Consider the following 25880-nt stretch of genomic DNA (forward strand, 5'->3'; position numbering starts at 1 on the left):
CTCACTTCTCCAGGTCACTGTGGAATTCATGAAGTAAGTACATCAGTACAAACTAGCTGTTCACATTAAAACCACAAAAAAGTTCCTGCTGAGAAGAACAATTATATATTGCAATAATCCCCAAGTTATTGGAACTGCAACAGTCTGCTGGACTGCAATGTTTGGGTGACTATAATATTTTACGGCAGCATATAATGGTGGGCAGTTTATTATTTATAATTTAAAAAATTCTCAAAAGAATTTTTACATATTGTCTTGACAAATTCCAATTCATAATGCTAAAAAAAATTATAGCATTATTAATATATATTTTCTCCACTCTGTTCAATGAGTGTCAATACATATCAGTAACTTCAAAAGTTTGTTTAAATGTGTGCAGTTTTAATTTCACTTCTCTATATAACTGCTGTCTATTTGTCAAGAGCAATGTGTGTGGTGCAATACAGTTATCCTAAAAATAATATTTATAAATACACTGCTCAAAAGAATAAAGGGAACACTTTTCTTAGATCTGAATGAATGAAATAAATATGAAAATAATTTCCACCTGTTGTCTTTTCCATTTGCACAACAGCAGGTGATATTGATTGTCAATCAGTGTTGCTTTCTAAGTGGACAGTTTGATTTACTTGGAGTTTTTGTATTGTTTTAATTTGTTGTTTTATTTTTTGATATATTTTTGTTTGTTTTGGATATATATTTTTGTTTGTTTGTTTTAGATTTTTATAATTATCACCATAATATGGACTATTGCGAAATGGACTTAGGATTTTATTTAAGTTGATATTCACACCAACCTGAAACCAGAAAGTATCTGGATAAAACTTTTATTTTGTGAACAGATCCTAAACAGAATTACAAAGCTAAATGTCACAACAAGCAGTAGAGACATTCTGTCCACTGGAGAAACATCATATCAAGGAGAACGGAAGATATAAATAAGACAATCTTTGTTCACCAATGGCTTTGATTGCAAATAATGTCACTGCTGCTGGGATGTTTGGACAAATAAGGCGCAAACAGAATGAAACCATCTGAAGAGCATGTAACTTTGGAAGATGAGTAAGTCGTGGGAAGCTTGTTTCAATATTTTTTGATACGGAAGCACAGTGCGGAGCAACTTAAATGATGGCTGAAATGTAGAGAACTCAAAGTGAAAGGAAAGAAGTGATGGTTGAAAGGTAGATTTTTTTTTCTGTTTAGGCACAGTGAGGTAGCTAGCACTCGCTACCACTAAATTATCTGGGCCTACCTCGCTAGGTTTCTGCTTGGCAATCAGTGTAGGTAAAAACATTGCTTTACAGTTCATTTTTCCAATTAAGCTTCAGTTTATAAAAGCCTGTGAAGCAATTAGATCTCCTGTTGTGCCTTCATGACCAACACTGCTGTGAGTAGCTCATAATGTCAGTGTCATATAAAACACTTCTTCATCTTGAGCTTGTTTGCAGTTGGTAAAAAAAAATGTAGGTGAGTATAAAACTAGGCATATTAATAACCTAAATCAGCTGCTCATGTCCCCTAAAACACTTACCTCTCTTGTTTGTCCCAAACTAAAATCTGCATGAAGCGGTATTCCAAGTTTAGTAGTTTGACGTCAATTTCGATCAGTGCCAATGTGACTCCATAGTGGAAAAGTACTGGATAGAGTTTTTCAAAAATTGTAACTTGGAATTTCCTTCCAGTTCTGACTAGGGATTGTATTAAGCAGTTTGTCAGTGTTTAACATGCTGCTGGGAAATCAGTGTGAGAATACAGATCTGTCCATTTTAACATTATTCATTTAAGATCCCATAACTGAAAACTTCAATACCTGTATACAGAATACAAGTTTATTAATTCTTTTTTCCATTGCTTGTGAGTGTTTTGGACAAGACTAACATTTAAAACAATCAACAGAATTCCAAGCATAGGCTTTGGAAAAAGATACTGACTGAGCAGGCTTTCCACCACTGACAGAGACAAGGCCAGGAGAAATCACAGACTGGTTTCAACATCAGCATGAGATAGCAAGGAGTGCTCTTTCATTTCAATGATAGAGCACCACTTAAAATACCCACAACCCAAAACTACACATAATGCACCACTGAGAATTAAATTTTAGGTGCTGACCTTGGATGGTGTAATTAAGTTAACCAAAGACTTTGTTGCCAATACAGGATAGACAGATTTACAGCAATTAGTTTAAGAAGAAACTTTTGAACAAGCAAACAAGCAAGACACCTTTTGCAAATTGTAAAAGTATAGTACCCTGGATATAATGTGTTTATTTGTAAATTACTCAAACTTAATTGAATTAAATGTATTTGTCCAGGGCCAATTAACAACACCTTACAAAAAAGTTATTTTAATCTCGTAGAGCCTAGTTATCAAACAATGTAGTCAAGTTCAGTTTATTAGTGAAATTGGTTAAAAAGTTTCTATCCCAGGAACTCAGTAGATTGCATCTCATCACTGACTTCCAGCATTCACTGTTTCTGGACGACCTCATAGTGTGTCGTTGACTTTACAGCAATCCCTTGCACCAAGCATGCATGTAGTGACAGTGGAGAAGAACATTTCTTTTTAGCAGGAAGAAACCTTCAACAGAACGAGAACCTGACTCATTACAAGCGGCTATCTGACACAACCAACTGATGTTTAGAAAACACAGAATATACAGATAAAACAAAACAGAAGCAATAATCTCGGAGTACTTTCTATGTCAGATGAAAAGATTCTGAACGAAAACTGTCATTGCTTGGTTGAAACTAAAATGTGCAAACAAATGAACATTTTTATTTTATTTTCATTCTTACATCTTAGTATCTTAGAAGTAATAAAATTAGTCTGCATTAAATCCTTTGGTTACACATATTTTCTTGGTCCAAACAAAAGTGTTTCAGGCAGTAAAAGTAAGGCGTCGTTAGAGATCTAATGATCACACAAGGCGAGTATGTCAATTACAAATATGGCACCCAAAATTTTTAAAAGAACACTAATGTTTTGGGCAAAGTTGAAAACTGACTCCTGTCATACTCACTGATGTGAGGAGCAGGAAGAATCCGAGCAGCTCGAACAGGTCCATGACGCACCGAGAACAGTTCCTGGGCTTCTCCTGCCAACTAGGAGGTATGGATGCAGAACGTGAAAACTCCTCAACAAGTACAGGGAAAACACATTTTACACAACAGACAAATATTATTTAAAAGTTCTCAACAGCTTACGTCAATGACAACAATCAGAGGAATTTCCAATTTAGCACCACATATTGAAGTGATACAATTCAAATTTTTTGGTTGGATGAAGTTTGGATAAGGCAGCCAGATATGAATCGCATATGGGTATAAAAAGCATAATAATTGGATATGGGTTGCATTTGCCTATTGTGTGAAAATGTCATTATATAAAGCAGTGAAAATGCATGAAGTGGGGCAAAGGTGCTGCTTCTTCAGCCACAGCAACATCACATACCAGGTAACTGGTAACAGTTCTAAAAGAGACACAACTGGTGTCTAAAGTATGAGGTGTCATTCATGTTCAGTTCTGAGTGAAAGCTGCTTCAACATAAGCTTTTCTGAGTTCAACCTACGTCAACCCTCTTAACAGCATGCTTTAGAGACAAATCCTGTAAACTGACAACTAAGAAATCCTAGCAGGATCATAAAGACGTTTGGATAAGATTGAATGTTGCAAACAATTAACATTGACTCATTTCACTGGTAAGATATTACAAGCAGCCAGGCTGGGTTTACAAGCTGCATATCATTTGAACTGCAACATCCAAAAGTGATACAAACCATGTTAATTATATCTGAACCAGCATTATTGAAATTGGATTGGTAATTAACTCTTTACATGTTAAAAAAACTGATTTTCAAGCTGATCCATCAAGCCAATTTAATTCTGACTGAATTCTGAGAGAAATCATTAGAATTTTGCTCTTAAACTGCAACCCAACTTCCTCCATTATTATTGTAATTATATTCGCAGTTCTGATTAGAAATTTTCTCAATGCCAACTCAAGATGTCAAAGAGAAAAACCATTTGGACAAACTTTGAACCAGCAAAATAATCTTTATCTGATTACAAAGACTTTTATGAAATTTAATGACAATGCAGAAGGATAAGATTTTTTTTAATTGCAATATACACAGAATGTATGCACAACTTGGAAATATCTACAGATAAACATTTATGAGTTTAAGAATAGGGCTGATTTTAAATGCCAGTTTTGCAGCAAATTGGAAAAAAACAACAAAATAAAAAAACACAATAAATGGTTAAAAGAAAAAGCACTTAAATGGAGGTCCGCATGTGAGACAGGTCCAGACTAGACTTTCTGCACTCATAGAACAGTAGTGTATTAGGTCACTGCTGTGTGTGGATCCTTGCAGAATCTGACATGTGTAATACCACATTGTTCTAAGTGCAGAATGCCCCAGTTTTGTTGTTCTTTTATAGGCTAAATTGCAGTGAAACATGCATTATCACTTTAGTGGTGCTGTAATATGTTTTGTTTTAAATCTTTAAACCCATCCAAAGGGATGATCACTCTTTTTGTGCAATTAGTAGCCGTTCCAAACTGATGGATTTGGAGCTATGTTTTTATTCAAAGAGGCCGAGTGATGGAAGATTAACACTGCAGATATGGGTTTGTTATATGAGCACCAACAGCCACCAGCACAATAGGATTCCTATGGAGGCAAATGGACCTGCAAGGGACAATAATGGAATTTGCTGGATTAAAATGAGAAGGGGAAGGCTGAAGATTAATGCGCAGGGTTATTGTGCATTACCCTGCAGCTCATCCTCGCCTTACATGGCTCTGTGTGACATCCTCTGCCATCAACATTTATAGCATTACTTTAGTAGCACAGAGTGTGCAATATGCTAAATTGCTTTCTCAAAGTTGCATTCCCAGCATAAAGCCATTCATTATATTCATTTCATTTGTGGTTTGGTTGTTTTTGTGAAATCACAGTGTCTACTCCTCTGTTTTAATCTCTCAAATGTAGTGCTGTGAGCTGTTAACAGATATTTGCTCCATATTCACAAGTACTAGATGCATGCACTAACACTGTGCGGCGGGCATATTGGAGGTATGGAGGAAGCTTCTGTGTAGGCAGAGTAGCAGGTGTCTTTACAGAAAAAAAGAAGCTCCAAGAATCATAGCAGTTATGGTCCTAAATAGTATATAGTATATACTATTTAGGACTAGATATGACTAGTCCTAAATAGTTATGACTAGGTGTGAATGATCATGTTCCATGCTACACATGGAACATCAAGAAAACAAACTCACTATTCCAGCTGAAAGAGAACAGCTACACATACCATGTGGAGTTTTGTAATAGTCTTTTCTTTGACATCACCAGAACATTTTTTCTAAAAATATACTTCAGCATATGTGTATTTATATTCCATGCTCAGTGAAAAAATATTTTGCTACTGTTTCAACAAAAGTAAAAGTATCAAAAAGCAAAGATTTGACAGTGGAAGTAAAGAAATAAAATGTACTGCTAAAACAAATAACCATTTTTAATTATGAAATACATTAACAAAATGTAGTGTATGATCAGTGTGAAAAGTAAATTTTTCAAAATGTTTATTTTGACTTTTGTGTTTTTAGGTTAACTTCCATTTTACAGAGTATGCCACTTTTAGCATCTGCTGTTTATACCCACTATATATTTTTTAATCAACATTTCTCAATAACTGGAATGTAACATTCCTTTATTAAACCTCTATTAAAGTTGTACTAAACACAGCATGTTAACTTTACATGCTTGTACATCATGCTTTCCATGTAACAAAACCATGCAGATTAATTAGACCAATGGTTAAAATATTCAGAATCATAGCCTTAAAACATTGTATATGTGTTGATCAGGATATGCTGCCTCATATCTGAACATCAGAGGAATGTTAGTCTCTTAATGTAACTTTGAACAATGGACGCACATTATGACCATGTTAATAGGTGTATCATGGTGTGTTGCCATGGAATTCTATTTATTAAAATGTGTTATCTGTGTATTTTATTGCAGTACAAGAATACCAGAGCAAAACAGCACAATATTTCTTGAAGAAAACCCCGAAAACTGAAACTACATTTGAAACTCATATTTAGAAGTACTTGGAGAATTAGTTTTTGTATTATACTGTTAGCTAAGAGTTAGCTAGCTTTAAGTTCTCATAGGTCCGCTGACACTTTTAAATCACTGTTATAAGCCCAATGAGAAACCCACAACTGGCTTATGATTCTGAAGATATTGAGCTTAATCTATTAAGCCTATTAAAATCTCCCCAAAGACAATCCAATTGAGAAATTCTCAAACAAAGATCTTTGCTGCTTTGACTTTCACTAACATCTTACTTCCCATCCCAACACACATGTAGACAGATAATTAGCCCAATACAGTCTGCCTCTTATCAGGCAGTGCTTAATGACACCTCTGCAGCGTGAGGCGACAGTAATCTGCATGGCCTCTACACCCCTGTCAGCACACAACAAGCCAGTCTCCATCTCACAAGTCCATCAAAGTATGTGCGAAGCCATGTACGTTCACACTGTGCCGGGCCATTACAGAGGGTGTTGGCTTAGCAAATGTCACAAACACTTCACAGTCACTCAAGAGATGGAAACTGAGGCACCATCAGTGCTTACTTAAAGCTTTGCAAATAAAACACAACCCAGATATATCCTGTAAACTTTGAAAACTGAAAGAAAAACAATGAGGAAGGAGAGCATTGCAACAAAAGAGGCCAGGATGTGTTACGTGAAGCAGAATAACTGTCAACTTAGAATGAGAGCAAAGGACGCTTCCTCACCAGGGTTATATTTTCATTGGGGTGTGTGTCCTATGGTGAAAACAGCTGTACAACTGTGCTCCGCCATAGCAGCAGCACAAATCTGTTAGCGGCACGGGTGTTGCCACATCACAGCGGCCAACGTGTGTGATCACGGATAAAGAAAGAGTGCGTCCTTCTATCTGCGGCCTGTGGATGTTTAGAAAGAGGCTGATTAAGGACTCTGGAGTGTTTAGATCTCACAGGATGTATGTGAAGTTTGCATGTTTCAGTGACAGTCTCTACATGAAAGGCGATACTCTGTGAAAGAAAGCTCTGCAGCATTGTGGGTCATTTGTGATGTTATGGAGCTGACAAAATCCTCTAATGATTTTCCAAGACTGACTTGGGGCTGGAGTTAGAAAAGCCAATATTGTCTGCCTGCTATGGACTTCTAAATATAACATCCTCCATGTTAAAAAAGAGATTGAATGGAACATATTTCAAAGAGAACATTGTTTTTGTTCTATTTGGTTCCTGAAACAACCTACTAGACTAGGTAGTAGTTAATTATTTGTTAACTTTTCCAAATAATTTTACTTTTAACAGAGTAAAGAATGTGACTTCTTAGTAACCTCCACAATGTGAACTATTTCACTGGAAATATTCTCTTTCCTCAAAGAAATAGATTTCCCTCTGGTGGTCAGATACAGAAAGAAACTACACTAGTAGGTATCCTTTTGAATGCATGGGCAGCTTATGAGCTGAAACAGTGTATTCTTCTTATCTCAACTGCATTCCTCTAAAGCTCCCATTCTGACGAGAGGTATTCATGAGTGAATTACCCTCCAGCATCTAAAGCCTCTCATAAGGTTCAGGGCTTGGATTCAGTGACGGTAACTACTTATAAGAAAACTCAGTTACATTCCCTGGAATGCCTTCTACCCACCTGAATGAGTCTGCCTCAGGTGAGAAGCTATTTTCATGTTGGGAGCATAAAGTCACAAAACTAAGACCTGTCCAATTAAAAGAACCCAGCAGTGTGTGTGTTAAAATTGCTTTCTCGTCCAATCGGAGAGTCACTCTAGAAAGAACCTTTCTTAAATAGTGAATGTGCTAAACCCAGGGGCTGATGTTTTAAGAAAAGCACTGTTTGTTGAACCTTATCATAAGTATGCAACACATTATTATACAACCGATGCACAACGGGAAGCTGTCAACTTTAGTACAAGATAAAAATAAATTTTACTTAGACTTGAAAAAATGAAGCAAGTTTTAAAATATTCATCTCTATATAACTGATATTTATTTTATTAGTCACTATACAAAAACACTTGAGGAGAAGTGGATATTATCCAGATGTTTTATTATTTTGGTAACCATCTCAGATGTTCAGCCAACAGGGTTTCTTTGAATTTTCTGTTTTAGAATTCCTAAAATGTCTACATTATCTGACAAATTTTATAATATTCTGGATATCTGACAAACCACATCATACTTGAAGCAGTCTTTCCATTCAGCAGCATGGTACAGCGGTTTTGTCATATTTTTACATATGAACTAACATAGATCACCCCTTTTTTTTATTCTACAACACCATGATTAAATAAATCTGGATCAGATAATTTTACATTATATAACTATTCTGTAAAGCAGTTAATGATTTTGTGAAATAAGGCATTTTTATCGTATATGTTATAGTAAAATTACAAAAACTGCAATTATTAATACAACAGATAAATGTGGTTAAACTGGCTGGTTTATATTTTGAATGAGTTTAAATTTAGAAGAGAATTCTATCACTCATTCATGATTACAGCTAAAAGAGCAGAATGTAAATTTTGATTTGATGAATCTAAAGAACGTCAGTACGATTTATAGAAGTTTAAATTTTCACCTGTTAGTAATAAAATAAGAATTTAATTAACATGATCTTTTCTTTGTATTAATCCAGATTTAGAAAACAGAAACGTTTACTTCTGTAGTGTTAAAATCAAGTTGCAATATATTTAACTGACTGCTTTTGATTAAAATTTCAAACTTATGTTTTCAAACATTTTTACATGCTTTTCCATTTCCCTCTTCAACATTTACAAGTTAAACAATGGTCTCATTTTCAAAGATCATTGGAATGGTGAAAGTAAAAAAAAAAAGAAAATGGCTGTTGTAGTTGCACAATCCTTAACATGGTCAACACTGCCATCTATTGGACAGACATAAGGACTGATAATGGACATGTTCCAACAGAACAAGGCTAGAAATGACCTTTGAACCCAGTTAGAATTCTGTGTTGGAATTTGATCCTGTAAACAACACCAAAAAAGTTGTTTTAGAAACTTTCACTGAACATAAAAAAAATTTAAATTCACAAAAAGAAATAATTAACTGGACATGAGGAGTCCTGCACATTAAAACGTCCTTATAAATCTTTTTTTTCCTTCTAAAAATGTCACTAATGTGAACAAACAGAGAATAGTGAAGCTTGCCTGTTTGTAGGGTTTTTAGTGGCTCTATCAAGAACACACAATGAACCAATACAAAATACAAACAGCATAACACTGTTGTTTTTTTATTTTTCCATACCCCTATAAATAGCTGTGGACATAATTCAATATTTTTGGACAAATGATACAGAAAGAAGCATGTAAAAGTGGCCACAACACACAACTTGAACTTACAGATATGCTCCAGATCTGCATGCCATCAGTGTAGCCAATCATGAGGCAGAGGGGCGGGTCTGAGGTGCCACTGTGCATCTCCAAAAACTCTGGGTTACGAGCTGTGTCTGTCCAAACAGAGAGACAGTTTGATTATCTTACTGCCTCTGAACCCTCCACAGAAAACTGTCATTAGGAAGCATCATGTTTGCACCACATAAGACTGAAGGTGACACTTTATTTCACCTGACAAGAAATACTATTTTCAAGAAATCTTCCCAAATAAACAACGTTGCATCAGTTGTCTGCCATCTGTCCTTGTACTCTCTGCAGAGGTATGTTTGCTTCTGCTGCCAGTCCTCAGCCAGTTCTTCACTGGTTGTATGCAATGCAGCAACACACCGACTCTTCAAAAATATATGGTGTTGCTTGCTGGACCGGCTACCCCATTGAAACATGGTCTTATCTACACTTAAAGCTGCAGTATATAACTTTTATTAAAAAAAAAATATGTTTTACATACACACTGAAGCTGGATCAAAAGGTGCTCAGTGATAGATAAAATGATTTACCTCAGGGTGTCCACATCTGTTCAACCACGTTACTGTTTTTAGTTCAAACAGATTCAGCTGTTTTTGTTGAATTGTACATGGTACGTGTGATATTTTTAAATTTTCAAAAAACTGGAATATTAACAATGTTATGAAGAAACAATATATTAATTTCACCAATGCCTGTCCTAAACTGAACAGAGTTTGTTTGTTTTTTGAAGTGAAACATCTTCAGAGAAGAACAGGTGAGCAAAATGTAAACTACCAACACTGCTGTCTCCTTCACCAGGGACTGATGAAAAGAAAGAACTGGTACAAAATAACAAAAAGGTTAAAATCCCTTATCAAACAGACACTATTTCCTTCTTTTCATCACTTACCGTTAACGTCCGCTTTCTCAAATCGAACCCAAATGATTTTTTCTTTCTCATCAGTAGGTGGAGCTCCAGTATATGCCTGTAGTTTGAATGATCAAGAAGGCAGTGAGCAAAATAGATTAAATTCACACAAATAGAATCAAAGTCCAAAACTTGTGTGAATGATTCAACTCAGGAAAAACAGCAATACTTATAGCAGAGAAAGATGAGAGATTAACACAATTACAGAATGAATAGCGGGAGAAAAAAATTGGAAACAATGAGTCTGGAGATGTCCCTGACAAATGCAGGAAATTAAAATGAAGTTCCAGATTATTAGGAAGTATGCAAGCATCTTCTGTTTGTAAGGGTTTTTATGTGACATCCTTTTTTAAAAAAGGAGATTTTCTTTTAGAAATATTTTTTAAAAATCAGTTTTAAACATAATTGCGTTTAAAAAAAAAAAAAAAAACTTAGGGGAAAATCATTTTAACATTTTGTAAAATTATTGTTCTGTTAAGCCACAACAGTTGGTCTAATTTGTTTCAGTACTTTTATTTTCATTTGGTAGCTGAACTTTGACTGTTTTTTGTTAGCCAAATCAGTTTATATTTCTATGTATTTATTTTGTATTTGTAAAATATATACACATAAAAATTCATAACCCCTATGCCTCTCACTTCTTGCCCCAGCAGAAAATATGGGTATAATTATTGAGGTATTTAAAATATACTGTAATATCATTGTGTTTGGCAATGTCGCTCACCACTGCACCCTACACAGGTCCCCTTCAATTTGTCCATCCCAAGGCAACACAGAGACAGACAGGACAAACAACAAAGCACACACGCACACACACACACACACACACACACACACACACACACACACACACACACACACACACACATGCTCACATTTAAGGAGAATTTCTGGAGATCAGTTTGTACTGTGGGAGGAAGCCGAGATACCTGGAGAGAAAATGGCTAATTGGGAACAACTTGATCATTTCCAATCAGGGGTTTGGTTGCCAACAGTTTAAAGATTAATAGCTGTGTGTTCAGCTATTTTGAGGAGACAGTGTTGCCATGTTTTCAGAGTTGACCCATAAAAAGAAATAAGAAATGCATGACAAAAATATGAGGGTTGAGCTCAGTGTTGTGAGATACTATAAATGTATCTGAAAGTGTTTTGGTCCAAACTCTGTGAGATGTGAAAACATTTCTCTGGAGAAATCAGCGTACCGAAAACATCATCTAATCATCCCCTCCACAACAAATGAGAAACAGTTACCTGAGGGACCACATCCTGCAGGAAGGTGACAACACTTTCCATGTACGACTGCTCCCTGCCAAAATAAAGTGTTCAAGTAAAATAACAAACTGAGATATAATAAAATCAATACTTTACCTGCCTTTTGTAGCATGTTTAGTTGAATGAAAAGTTAATTTTAGCTAAACTTTTTTCTTTTTGATATCACAGGTGTTCTAACAAAGTATATTTCTAAAAAAAAACACAAGTAGTGGTTAGCTTAATCTATCTTTAACAAATAAAAAATATCCAAACATGTCATATATTTTTCTAATTCTCGTAGATTGATAACAAGGAAGTGCAAAATGAACTGCTCTGTTTTCAATCATTTGGAGTTCATTTATATATTCTGTAAGTTCAGTGGGCCAAAGCAGGACAGTATTTCAAACTAAACAATATTACAGTTTGAATTACTCTTCTGAAAGTAGGTGATGATAGCAGTCCTGACTAAAATCTTAGTATCTAAGAATGATTTTGTGGAAAAAATATGAGGAACATGTTTTGTTTAGGCCATTGAATTGTCCTAATCTGTCCTAATAGTAGTCCTTGTTCTAATAATCACTAAGCCTCAACCCATTTTAGTATATATTGCCAATTTGTTTGATTTGTGATAATGTGCTATCCAAGGTGAGACTCAGGAGTTTTTAAAACAATATTGCAGGCCTTTGCATGCTGATAACTGATGTTCAAAATATGCTTTAATCTGTTTAATTGAGTTTCAATTTCACTTGGTTTAGTTAAAAATCTACAACTACTTATGCATTTAAATAATTGCAACTAAATTGCAATTATTTCAACTGCAATTAAAATTGAAACACTTTCAAGAACATAATTAAGGTATCCCTACCACAGTTATGCAATTTGTTTTCATAATTTTATTTCTGTTTCTCTCTGCTTTATGTAAAACAATTCAAGAAAGAAACCAATTAGAAGAAGCAAAAGATTTGAGATTCGGGTAACATAGCAACTGTAAACTTAACAGACATCAAATGTTTTCTATAGTCTGTACAAGTTACTTTGTTGTGGACCTGTGATCAAACATCACAGAGTGGCAGGTAGGGCAGCACAACACACTGTAAATTTATCATGCCAGCAATACCACGATAAACAGTAATGCCTAGTGGAATAATTTCCATCCCAGTAATGCTGTGGATGATGGTTGATTATTGCTGCTGAAAATGTTTTTGAAGTGGATTGAGAGGTTTTGGGAAAGTTATTAATAAACTGCAACTGTTTCATTCCTGAACAGCAGACACAACCAGATGCACCGTTTTCAATAACCCCATGTTCTGAAATTGAAAATAATAAACCCAATTTTTTTCCAGAGACTGAGTAATCTATCTGGCCCTATGTTTGATAGAACCTAGCAAACATAGCTGCAATGTTTGCTAGGTTTTAGCACTATTAGTAAAAAAAAAAGGACTAATACTATATATTTGCTTAGTTATTATGTCATAACAATATCCCTTATATTCTTGCACTTTATGTGTAGACATCATCCAATCCCAGTGGCAACATCTTGATTGTTAAATGAATACTGAGATAAGAAGGTTATTGTTCTTACGTAGCAGCTTGAGCTCGGACCAAAACTCCCCCGGCACAGCGGCTCGGTCTGCGGGGAGAGTCAGACGCCATCCTTCTCCTGCTTCTTCTTTATACCTCAAGAGAGGACAAGACAATAGCATATAAAAAACATAAATATTGAGTTGGATTAGAAAACAAAAAACAAATATAAGGATCTGAACAAAGGTATGAAGTCAGCCTTTTCTGAGCAAAAGAATAAATGGGGAAAAAAATGACTGGAACGTTTCCATTTTTAGGTCTGTTAAGATTACTAAAATTCTTTCTCCCTGCAAAATGTCAGGTGAAAGATTTATTTATTTTTTTCTAAAAAAAAAAAAAGTTCAATCAGAAATTTTAGTTACTATGGAAAAAGGGCAGCCAAATTAAAAACTGAAATGAGGGGAGGAGAAGAGACATCCGATCACACTGCAAACACGCTTGGAGATTTGGACAACTGTCTCCTGAACTATGAAATGGACTCTGGACTTAAGAAATTGAACATTCTGTTCTAAATCTTTGCTCTACATCAGAAGAGGAAAGGTTTTTGGACCAACATGTCCATATGTTCACCCAGGCACGTAAAGGAACAAAGCTCTACAGTTAACAAACTTCAATTTTTAGCTGTTTCATTATTAACTTAAAGGAAAGTAGATTTGATAATGACAAAAATTATTTCTCACAATGATAACACATATTCCCACAAAGCAAATAACTTATTGTAGGCCTTTCTTTAGGACACAGTACAGTATTAGCAGAATGACACAGTATACGAACACTGAAGATTTCAGAGGCAGGAAATGCTGCACTAAGGATTAATATGAGGGACTTAGAAAGCAATCTAAACTTTTTACCTTTACCTTAAAAAAACTGATAAACAGCTAGATTTATTTTATTGGTGCAAGAACCAGATGTCACACAAAAAGTTTGTGTGACAAACCTTTTTGTCACACAAAAAAATATGGAATCTGCTTTTTTGCAAGAAAGCAGATTCCATATTTATTAGAAGGTCAGTCAGAGCTGAACAAACAGCTCGTCATCAACATGACTAACCAACAAAGCGACATGCAGGGGTCAGCCGGACAGCTGGGCTCCAAGCACCATCAACACCAACACTGGTTGAACGTCACAGAAAATGAAGACAAACTGGAGTAGAAAGACCAATCTGAGTGTGGACTACATGGATGGAGCAGTAACACAACACTATCAGGCAACCAGACAGGCGGACTGTTGAGATAAAATCCCCCCAAACATCACATTGGCAGGTTTGCTTCTCTCAGCCCCTGCTGTTGCCCACCTCAACGTGTCTCCCTCTCACCCCCACTTCAAACCATCCGTCACACAAGGCGAAGTAAGACACCTGTCAACAGATCACCCCAATTAGGTAACGATGAACTTCTGTTGGTAGCACCCAAAAGCTATTGTAGCTAGCCAAACAGCTAGCTGGTAAATTTCTATTCAGCGATGAACGTCATAGTAACTTTCTGAGTCTATTACAGACTTGTTAGGTTACCTGTACTGCCAGGCCACTGCAGCTACTAACCGGAGCGGGAAACGCTGACTGTCCGCCTCTTTCAGCTCGGACTAGAGCTGAACAGGAGAAGAGAGGAGCTCCACAGTAAACAGTCAAAACACAAACAGAGGAGAATAGCGGAACTGCGTGGTGCAATTGAAAGCCAATCAGAGCATTGGACCGATGCTGTCAGGCCAATCGACCTACAGTAAAGGCGGGACTTCTGATTTCGTCATAAAAAGATATTTGCAAAATAAATTCCTCTAAAAATATGTGTAGGAAATACAGCAAAAATGTGTCTAGAACAACTTGTGCATATTGGTAACATATTTACTAGACCGAAGTAGAATAGAATAGAATAGAATAGAATAGTGACTACAGAAAAAAGAATGGTGAATGACAGCACTTACACCTTCCTCCTGGCTCTCAATGATTGTTTTGAGTCATGCTTTTCTAGATAGCAATAACTGCCCTGGGAGGTGGAGGAGCTTAATTTTCTTTATCTGTCTCATACCACATTACCGTGACAATGACAGTTTTAACAAATATGTAAAAAAAAAAAACAACAACAACAAAAAAAAAACACGTTTTTATAAAAGTTGCATACTGCATTTATCTTATTTTTTAATAACTGATTGGCTCAAACTTGCTTTTTTTGCATGGCGCCTTGATGTGTTGTGAGTTGACTATATAAATAAACAACTGGACTGCATAAAAATTTTAAACACCATGTTATGATTGGGAAATAACCACACATTATCTGTCCGTTATTGTTTTATGAATACTAGTCTGATGATGTATTATAGAACAATAGAAAAAGGAGTGACTTTGTGCTCTGGAACTCTTAAACAGAAAGTCCTACACACATATACAGAATAAATACAAACAACTTCTGTCCAAAACATAAGAATTTAAGACAATACATCAACCAACACAGCTGTGACGACAGCTAGGAGGTGGTGGAGTCATTTTGTGGGCTGAAATCATTGGGAGAGAGAGAGCTGGCCGGCCCCTTCAGAGTCCCCGAAGGTGTGAAAATGACCTCGGCAAAGTATATGGACTTTCTGACTAGTCACTTTCTTTCATAGTTCAAAAAGAAAAGCCATACTTTCAGTAGCAAAATCATGTTCATGCGTGTCAATGCACCATCTCATGCTGCAAGGAATACCACTGTGTCATTGACTGCTATGGGCATAAAAGGGGAGAAACTCATGGTGTGGTCACCATCCTCTTCTGACCTCAACTCTATTGAGAACCTTTGGAGTTTCCTCAAGCAGAAGACCTGAGGGTGGGAAGCAGTTCATATCAAACAGCAGCTCTGGGAAGGTTTTCTGACATCCTGCAAAGAAATTCAAGCAGAAACTTTCCACAAACTCACAAGTTTAATGGATGCAAGAATTGTGCAGGTGATATCAAAGAAGAGGTCCTGTGTTAACATGTAACTGTTTAAGATGTTTTTGATTGAAATAGTTTTTGATTTTGGGATATGTGACCACTTAATCCTGCACATTCAAAGAATGATCATTTGCAGTTCTTCATAATCCATAAAATGTTTTGAAAATCTGCTGTGCAGAATAATTTGGAACAGTGCAATTTGAGTTTTTTTATTTTGAAACAAACTCTGTTCTCATGGGGATCTTTGTTCAGTCAAATTTTATTTAGACTGTGATAGTTCATGACTTGAAAATTATACTGACCATCATTTGTATTGACCATTTAAGAAAATCTGAGAAAATATTACTTGCATAATAATTTGGAACATGGTGTAGTTCAGGCCTCCTTCCTGAACTACACTGTGTCCTGTCTCATAACATAGTGTCATGAAATAGCAACATAGTTTTAACAAATATATAAATATCATATCCTGTCCAGAATGTATAAAAATTACATTCTGGACTTTTAAAGTTCTCCAAAGTTTTAGCAGATTTGATAAGATGAGATAAAATGTTCTGTATCAATCTTTGCTTTGCATCATATCACTAAGCTGTTCCTGTTCCATAATTTTATTTTACCTTTTGTCATTCATTGGGGTTATGATTGTGTGACCAAGGATCATGGTGATAATATTGGTGGGTCCACTTCAACCCTTTATTCTGTGTCAGAAGTTTTCAGTGTTTAAGCCTAAACTCATAATTATTGGAATCAACCTAAAATTAGAGGTGATACACATCATCAAGGGGTATGAAGAGCTTGATTGATATAGGTGTGATTCAAGGATCAGTTTAAATATAGTTGTATGTTCACAGTCATCACTGAATAACAAGATCTCCAGAGTGGTGTATGCAGAGATGTTCAGCTTTCTCCCAAAAATGCACCTGTTTGCTTTTTACTCCCAATGTTTGTGTTCCTGTAATGACAGTCTGTGCATATAGTTTTCAAATGAGCCATACACCAGGGCTGTTGTAGTTAAACAGGGTTCTGTTTTCACTACATTAACTACATTGCAGACAGTCGAGCATCACCTCTTCCTTGACATCATGAATGGCTCAATTAAATCACTGACCAACATTAATGTTGATCTTGCAGCACACACACAAACATTGAGGGACAATGTCACAGAGAGAGGAAACCATTCAGGATGAGCTGTTGTGATGTGATTACTTTTCATTTGATGTGAAAAATTATTCAAAGTCAATGAGTCGGAAAGTGTTGTGCAGTCTGTCACAGGAACTGGCATTGTTTACTTCCCCTCCAGCACATCATTTGCTCTATCTCACAGTCACAATTATTCTCTCTGTCTTACTGTCATACACATTGCACTACAGTGTATCACATGCCTCATTTAACTAGCCTCCATTGCAACGCATGCGTTTGTCCAATCCCTCATGTTTCTGCTGCTCCATTGTGTGTGTGCATGTCTGTGTGTGTATGTGTTTTGACTATTTATTTTCATTTACATGAAAGTTGTTGTTTGGAAAATTCTGTTTGATGATAAATGTATGTGCTGCCTAGCAGTGCTGGTCCAGTGCACTGTGCTGGATGTGGTTGTGTATTTAAACCCAGTATGAGCAAGTAACATGTTCAAGAGTACCCTATTTATGAAGTACAAGTATTTTATTTTTTTTTTTAAAAAAAACTATTTTTAAATGGGAAGTGCTTTCTTTATTGTGAAAAAGTAGTTGTCCCCTCACAGGCTTCCTAAATGCTACTCAAAAGATATCAATATACCCTGATGTTAAAAAGTATTTCATACAGCATTCTGATGTTTTTGCTTTTTTCTGGTCATAATAAAAGGTCATATTGTCAGCATTGGTTTCACTGTCGTTGTTGTTCAATTGTTGAAGGATTTAATAAAAATTGAAAATGTAAAAAAAAATTGATAAAAGGGAAAACTTACAGATGAAGAACAGAACATGAAGCATATGCAATGATGAGAAACAAGCAAAGAACAATGACAATCTGTGAGCTGTTACACTGATGTAAGAGTGGAGCATGATATCGAACGCAGGCGAGTTGATTAATGGGATTCGGAACAGCTGTGGAAGAGAGCAAACAGGCAGACAGATGAAAAATGACGAATTAACAGAAAAACATCTGAATCAAACAGAAAACATCTACAGGTAAAGACTGAGTTCAGAGAAATAAATCCAAATCTACAAATAATGCAACACAAGAGTAAGAAACTGAATATAAAGGGATGAATCAATGTCAATACTTTTCAAGTAATAATGAACACAAATCAGTTAAGTAATTAAGAGTTATTAAGTAATAATAAAGAACTCAGAAATGATCCAAGCTAGAACACAGATGCATACAAAACTGTATCGCTCCAGGATCATAGCAAAATTTTGACTAGGTCATTCCAAAACTAGATCATTGTTCCACTGGATAGCCCAGGTGTACTTAACTTTAGGGAAACAACCAATCAGAGACAGGAGACTGGTCTCATCATTGTCAATCACAAGGTCATGTGGTGCTGCTCACCACCCTCTCCTCATTTCTCTATACTACTGATTTTCCCTCAGCAAATCTGGTATGAATGCTCAGGGTAGTTAGCATTGCCATCAATGACAGGGGATGAACAGCTTGGGAAGAAGATGAGCTTTTAGTTGCACAGAAGAAAGCTTCATGACAAAAAAAATCTCCTTTTCGAATAATTCCTTTCAGTAATTTATGCACAATGTAGTAATGATGCAGGTCTTTTCCTGCATGATGAAGTGACGTTTCACAAAACTAAAGAGATATAAGAGAGGGTCAAAGAACAGAATACTGAAATCTAAAACCAGTAGCCAGGAAAGTCCCCAAATCTATTCATCACACTGAGAACCTGTGGCGAGAGACATAAGCAGGAGCAGGAATCACCAGATTCCTATCACCAGATTCCTGCTCTGACTCTCTGTGTCACACTCTGCAATAAGCTCACACCTATGGAATGGCTTCATATGTTTTGTTTTTTGGGTTGTAAAATAGTGGTGTCAACCGTTAGGAGCAATGTGTTTTGTCTTCTGTGGTAAAGGTGTCATACTGTTGTACTGTTGTTTTGGAGCAGATGTTAGGATCACCCTGGAGGTGACTGTGTGCAAGAAATCTGATAAAATAATAGCTCTTATAGATTATTGTGGGATATGAAAACCCTGATATGCTCCTGCAGAGTTTCCCATTGTCCACTTGAGGGCAGTATGATCCCAATTCTGAAACTTTGAGGGCATCCTCCCTCTTTGTTCTCCTGCCAATTTCTCCTCGTCTGCTACCCGTGCACCCCTACCCCCACCCACCCAAAACAACATCTATGAGGAGAGAAAAAGACAGAAAAAAATGTATCCTCGGGTTAAAATAAATAGCCTTTCACAGTTAATTTAATTGACTATTTTGTACACAATCGAGGTAATTCCGCCTCGGCTGCAACAGCAAACAAGAATAGCATTGCCTCGGCAATCAGTTACCAAACAAACACACAGAGAGAGGCTTTAATCTGCTTTTTATCACAGAGGAGCCATGGCTGAAGTTTGCTGAGACATTGCAAGCCACTGTCTTTTTTTTTTATTTTTGTAACATCCGGGAAGAAAATTGCTATCATTGCTGCAAGAAAACAAAACAAAGACATGTAAAAATGTGTTCAGTAACAACAGTTAGAAAAAAAAACCTCCAAATGGCTACTGTACAGTGCATCTATAGATCAGATTTATTGGCAAACTTGTTTCTAATTTTGAAGCTAGTTTGCACATTTAGAAAGCACACGTTCTGGTATTTTGTGGCAATGAAACAAACTAGGAAAGTAAAGACAAGACATGTAAAATTACCTATCAAATAAGTATATATGGATGATCAAGAATTGGGAAAATTTGCAGATTTTGTTTGTGCAATTTCATGGGTTCAGATCTAAGGTCATTCTCAGGAATTGTTCCTTCTCCTCAACTCTCTAACTTCTTAATCATTTTTCTCTCCTGCTGGCCAGCTGCAGGTGTGGGAGTACATCTCTCTCTTTCTGTGTGTGAGTGAGTGTGTCTGTCCCTCAGTGTATGCCAGTGTAACAGAGAGCATGTCCGTCTGAGGTGTTGCTGTTCTCGCCTGTCCTGCTACCTCCAGCTGCGTGTCTACCGCCCCCCGCAGGCCAGTCGAGGTTACCCCACGCTGACCTGTTTAATTGTCTGCCTGTCCCAGGGCCCACCAGTGAGTACATGCGTGTCCTCCCGCTGTGCCAAGGAGGACGAGGGCGACAACATGCACGTACACGCACAAATACACACACATATGCATACAGAACAGGCCTAAGGAGTAAGAGCATTAAAACACGAAGCCACACAGCGGCTCTGTCAGATACTGTCAGACACACATTGTAAGTGTGTGTCCCATTAAAATGTGCTTATAGCAAGGAGCTTCTCTCAGTCAGTGTGTTGTTTTAAAGCGTCTGAAACATGCACACACACATCCCTTCGACAAATTCAGAGGCTGTGACTTCACACCGGTAGCCAGAGAATATACTGTAGTAGTTGTATGTTCAGTTAGTATCATTCAGTCTACAAAAAAAGAAATTGTAATCTTTTACCACATTATTACTCTTTGCTAATCACTTCAACCAGCCTTAGTAATCAACATTACATTTAATGCAACCCGGTCAGTGTACAGGACATGCCATTTAAAAGAATAAGCTTACTTCTTTCAATGAATATTTGGAGACTCTGAGAAAGGGGGTTGTAGTGGTTGTTTTTTTTTCCAATTAAGAGTTTTAAGAGTCATGTGGGAAAAAACAACCAAGTATTTGCACCAAACAGGTTGAAGTACATGAATGAGTCCACTGCAAGACTTTCTCTCAAGATGGATGAACTTGCTTCCATTTTGAAGCCAGAGTAAAATGCAGCACTTTGGTGCTATTTGGTTTCTTTGTCAGTGCTTAAAAATTGTTTTCAGTCAATCCTAGCTGGATGAGATGTAAGCAAAGATGTCTGGTTAACTATTGTTAAAAACTGTCAATACTGAGATGAAGAGTAATGAATATCAAGTGGAAGACCTTCTGATAGGAAGACAGTCTGTATTTTAGACTTTAGACTTTAGACTTCCTTTATTGTCATTGTACAAAAAAAACACAAGGTGAATCTTGACAACGAAATGTCGTTACTTGGCTACCAGTGTAGCAGAGCTAAAACCTTATACTACCCAATAATAAATAAATACAATACAAGTGCCATAGAATACACAGGTTCAGCACACAGCATCCTGCAGCACATACACAGTATGAACAAAGTACTTACTATGTATGCTAAAAGGTGTACAATGTGACAGGTAAAAGAAAATAGATAAAATGGAAAATGAAATTATAATCTTTGAGATTGCACCTAATCTAATCCCAATTACCATGTAGGAAAGGCAGACTAAAAGCCTTTTAGCACCTAGCAACATGGCTCCACTTATCTCAACTCTACTCTGCAGTGTCCATTACAACCGTTTTAGAGGGTAGGGTCTGTATACAGTTGGTTAATCCCAGAGTCCAAAAAGTAGTGCAATGTAATTTATGCATGAGACAAACACAGCACAACATGGCGGATGTGGAAAATATGTTGAAGCTCCAAATACTCTCAGTTGCTCTTGTTAAAATCAGACAATCACTCTGAGCCAGTCAGTCTAGTCACAGTATTCTACATCACAGACTGATCATTCAAAGAGATTGAATTTAACTTGACTATGTCTGGACACAGTGTCAGGCATGGCATAAAGTAAGTACAATTTTAATTGCTAACGTTTATCCTCTGAGGACATCATAAACTGATCTGTTCATTATGAGGATTTATGCAAGAACAGAGCTAACATGTGGTACTACATTGATGGATTTGACATTATCAAATGTGAGTCTTTGCTCTTCTGTAGAATACAGTTGTTTGTTAACAAGGTGGAAAGATTTCCTCGAAGAAGTAGCTGTTGCTGCCTGTCAATATAGAAAGAGTAAAAAGACAATTTCCAAACTATTTGAAGTCCATTTTTCTATAATGAAAAAGGTTTTTTCACAAGTGGAAAACATACAAGCAAATTCAATTGAAGGTCAGACTGAGCAATGCTCAGAAAAACTATGAAAAGACTTGCAGGTGTCTCTCAGCCACTGAAGTTCTCAGTTAGTATGTTAAATAATAAAGTCCATGACAGGGCAGCAGAAAAAAACTGAAGCGTGGCTTGTTTGGTATGGCTGGTAGAAAAAGGTTTCTCCTTCTAAACAAAAAAACAAAAGAAAAACGATACAAAAACATGTCTTTGTGATTTGTAAAGTTGCTTTTCTCTAAACCACTATCAGAATCAACTTTATTGACCCAGATTGTGTGCACAGTACCAATACTTTTATTTGGTGTCACATCAGAGTAGCTATCAGGCTCAGTCACGCTGAGGCGTTCATTGTGTCCATCAGAGAGACTGTCTGAGGGAAGAAGCTTTCTCCATGGTGACTGATTTTTGAAAATAGTGCTCTGTAGTGCTGACCTAAAACAAGCCACAAGAATTCTGAATCAATCTTCTTCACACCAACATCAACATTTTTGATCATACTACACAGGGTCATGTTTTTTAGTCACCAAACCCCTAGGACCCAGTGCGGAGTAGGCCTACGGATGACAGCAGACCTGCACGTTTCTCAAGGCCCTCTGCAAACCAACACTGAGTTGAACACAAACTCCTCTGTATTCAGAGGAGTTGAAACATCAAAGTATATTTTGATATTTCAAAGTATTCTAGAGTCAAACGTGATGCTATCTGACAGAAGAAGCTGCATTGCTTTGTTGTTTGTAATGAAGTACTCTTTTGAAGAAGAGTGTCAAAGGTCTTCCAGAACCAGGCAGATTATGGCAGGTTTCATCTTATTTCTCCTAAAATAATGCTATATTTATTTTTTATGAATAACTTTTTGTTTGGCATCCTTTTGTTTCAATAAATAGTGACAATGTGAAATCTGCATTCAACAAACTAATACCTGGTACAGACTAGATATTTTTCATGATTCCTCTACAGATTAAATAGGTTTGTTCCAAAAATTTTTAAGTTGAATGTGTCAGACTTGCCAGTAAGTTGGTGCCTTCTTCATCAAAGAAATTTGTGGTCCCCTTGATACGTTATGCGCTCCATGTCAATGTTACTGAGATTAGATCAAAGTTCCCATCAAGACATCTCCAGACACAGCCATGCCAATCCAATCTCTTTCCCATTTCAGATTTCTGCTGAGCTGTACCTGGCAGTCTGAACTAAATCACGAGCTAATGTCATGTGCATACTTGATAAATCAAAAAGTTTAGGAACTTTCCGATTGAGCTTGGACTCAACAGGGACTTGGTGCCACAGCAAACACAGCTGACTTGGCAACAAATCACAAGAAAAAATATGGAGCAGAATAATATGAAATCCATACTCTGTGTCACGGCAGAGTCCTGGATACTTTTCAGCATGATTGTAGAGTGAGAGCTGAGAGGGGTTTCATAGTGTGCTTCTAGTCGCGGATCATAGATGCTCAGCCACCCCGGGGCAACACAGGGCACCAGGATGAACTAGAAGACCAAGGCAGGCAGGGCTGATGTGTATCTTAGCTCTGTGTGTATGAGAGTGTGAGACCAATGCGTGCATGAGTGTGTGAGGGCTATTAGTGGGAGGTGTGTGACTTGGGGGTGGTGGTCGTTGTTGCGGTAGGGTGGATACTGAGAGATGCTGTGCATGTCTGCGTGTGTGTGCGTGTGCGTGCACAAGTGCACTTCGATGCCAGCCCCCGGGCCGGCCCCATAGTAATTACACACTCCAGTGGCTGGACTGCGAGGGAAATTGAAGGCCTGGGCAGGAGGCCCCAGCTGCCTCACGCTCCCTCTCCATCAGCCTGCTGCTGATTGAGCTAGTCCAACACACACACACACACACACACACACACACACACCACACACACACACACACACACACACACGCACACACACACACCCCCACACACACACACACACACACATGCACACACGCACACACGCACACACACACACACACACACCTGCACACACACACAGGCTGCAAGACAGACCAATAGATAGATAGATAGATAGATAGATAGATAGATAGATAGATAGATAGATAGATAGATAGATAGATAGATAGATAGATAGATAGATAGATAGATAGATAGATAGATAGATAGATAGATAGATAGATAGATAGATATTTAGTTTGCTTCAGTTTTTGCATACACAAACACTGTCTCACTCTTTATTTCACACACACATGCACTCTGCAATCCTCAGAGGAAATTCTGCTTTGTGTTGTGGTAATGAGATTCTCACACACTCTGCCTTATTTACCAGCCCAGGCCGAGAAGGAATGGGATTGACTGAGAGGTTGGTGTTCGTGTGTGTACATGCGTGTTCTCACCTGGTGTACAAGTGTGTGCGCGTGTGTGCGTGCGAGTGTGTGTGTGTGCTTGTGTGCATGTTGGTCTGCAGAAGTGTTTGAAGGGACGGACATAGGCAGATGCTGACATCTTGTCCTTTCAATCATGATATCCTCGTATCAAAATACATCCTCCTCCTTCCATCAATCAGACTGGATGGGTTCAGGTGGTGTGCTTAAAAAAGAAAAAAGATCTGATATGATGCTCTGATATGATGCTCTGATATGATGCTCTGATATGATGCCTTGAAATAAATCACTGAGAGAAAAGAAAAGCACATGGCATTCATTGATTACCTTTTTCTTTGGAGAGGCGTGTCCGTTTCCATCGTGTGTGTGCTGAAAAGCCCTGGCCTGCAGCCAAGCACTGTCAATCCTGATCAAGGTGCTTGGCCATGGTGCAGGCGAAGAGGAGGGGATCCATTCAGGCTGATTTGTTTCAAAGCCAAATTGGCATTTGTTACTGATCGATGTCTTGCCTTGCTTTTCACACATCCAACAATGCTCACAAACACGACTATTCAGACCTATATATGTGAGCGCTTGGAAACCACATATTACACACGGATCAGATGAACTGTTATTAATGAACTCATGCTCTCATTAGACAGAATATTTAGGTATTCTCTTCAAGTTTATTATTCCAGTTCATTTTTTATGACATCAGATTAGATTTTTGTATGAATGTTTCCCCAGATGAACCCCTTCCTCTGTGACCCCGCCAATATCTGAGGTGCCCCAAAAACCATAAAGGCATGTCCACTTGAACAGGACATGTTAAAGGCATTTAAGACACTTAATCTGACTTTCTGGTGTAATTATGTAATGCATAATGCTTCCATGTTGCTTATAACTGAAGTACTGTTTGACATTTTAGACTTAGGAACAATTATTGAAACTCTACAATGTGCAAAGAAAGAAGCATATATGAGCATTTCATAGCCATTTTGTGATTTGTTAATCATTTTAGGTTATTTTATTTTTTCAATGACAGAGCGTAAACTCCCAGACTTTCTTGAACTGAGTGTACATGGAAAAATATCTGATCTTGAGTGCTTGGATATAGGAAATAAGAATAGGAATTAGATGGTAAATTGAGAAATAAAGCAGTCCTAGTTTCTCAAAGTGTCTCATCCAGAGGTGTTCAAGTTATACAGTGAATCAGTGGGTGGTGTTGTCCTGGTAGATGAAATTATTAGTCTGTACCACATAAAAATCTGGGGAAAAAGTCAGTGCCCAGCAGATGCAAGAAGCCACAATACACAGGAAAAACGCACTTTGACTGCAACACGTAAAATCCAGCTCTGCATTTGTGCCACACTGAAACTGCTTC

The 25880-nt window shown here is 37.2% G+C and overlaps 1 protein-coding gene across 4 annotated transcripts in view; it reads right to left on the reverse strand.

Moving 5' to 3' along the window:
• bcas3 (BCAS3 microtubule associated cell migration factor) overlaps positions 1-14838 on the reverse strand; it is a 304415-nt gene extending 289577 nt beyond the window's left edge. For 3 of the 4 annotated variants that reach the window (XM_055045603.1, XM_055045601.1, XM_055045604.1), the window contains exons 1-6: positions 14717-14838; positions 13208-13302; positions 11626-11680; positions 10357-10432; positions 9447-9553; positions 3020-3101 (exon numbers count right to left, since the gene is read on the reverse strand). In XM_055045603.1, the coding sequence (XP_054901578.1) occupies positions 3020-3101; positions 9447-9553; positions 10357-10432; positions 11626-11680; positions 13208-13278 (391 nt within the window). In that variant the 5' untranslated portion in view covers positions 13279-13302; positions 14717-14838. The remainder of the gene's footprint in view (positions 1-3019; positions 3102-9446; positions 9554-10356; positions 10433-11625; positions 11681-13207; positions 13303-14716) is intronic. The other variant, XM_055045602.1, reaches the window with a different exon arrangement.
• Positions 14839-25880: the final 11042 nt, after the last annotated feature.

The sequence above is a fragment of the Poeciliopsis prolifica genome, unplaced genomic scaffold (assembly GCF_027474105.1).
Source record: "Poeciliopsis prolifica strain line A6 unplaced genomic scaffold, Auburn_PproV2 SCAFFOLD022, whole genome shotgun sequence".
NCBI classification, from domain to species: domain Eukaryota; kingdom Metazoa; phylum Chordata; class Actinopteri; order Cyprinodontiformes; family Poeciliidae; genus Poeciliopsis; species Poeciliopsis prolifica.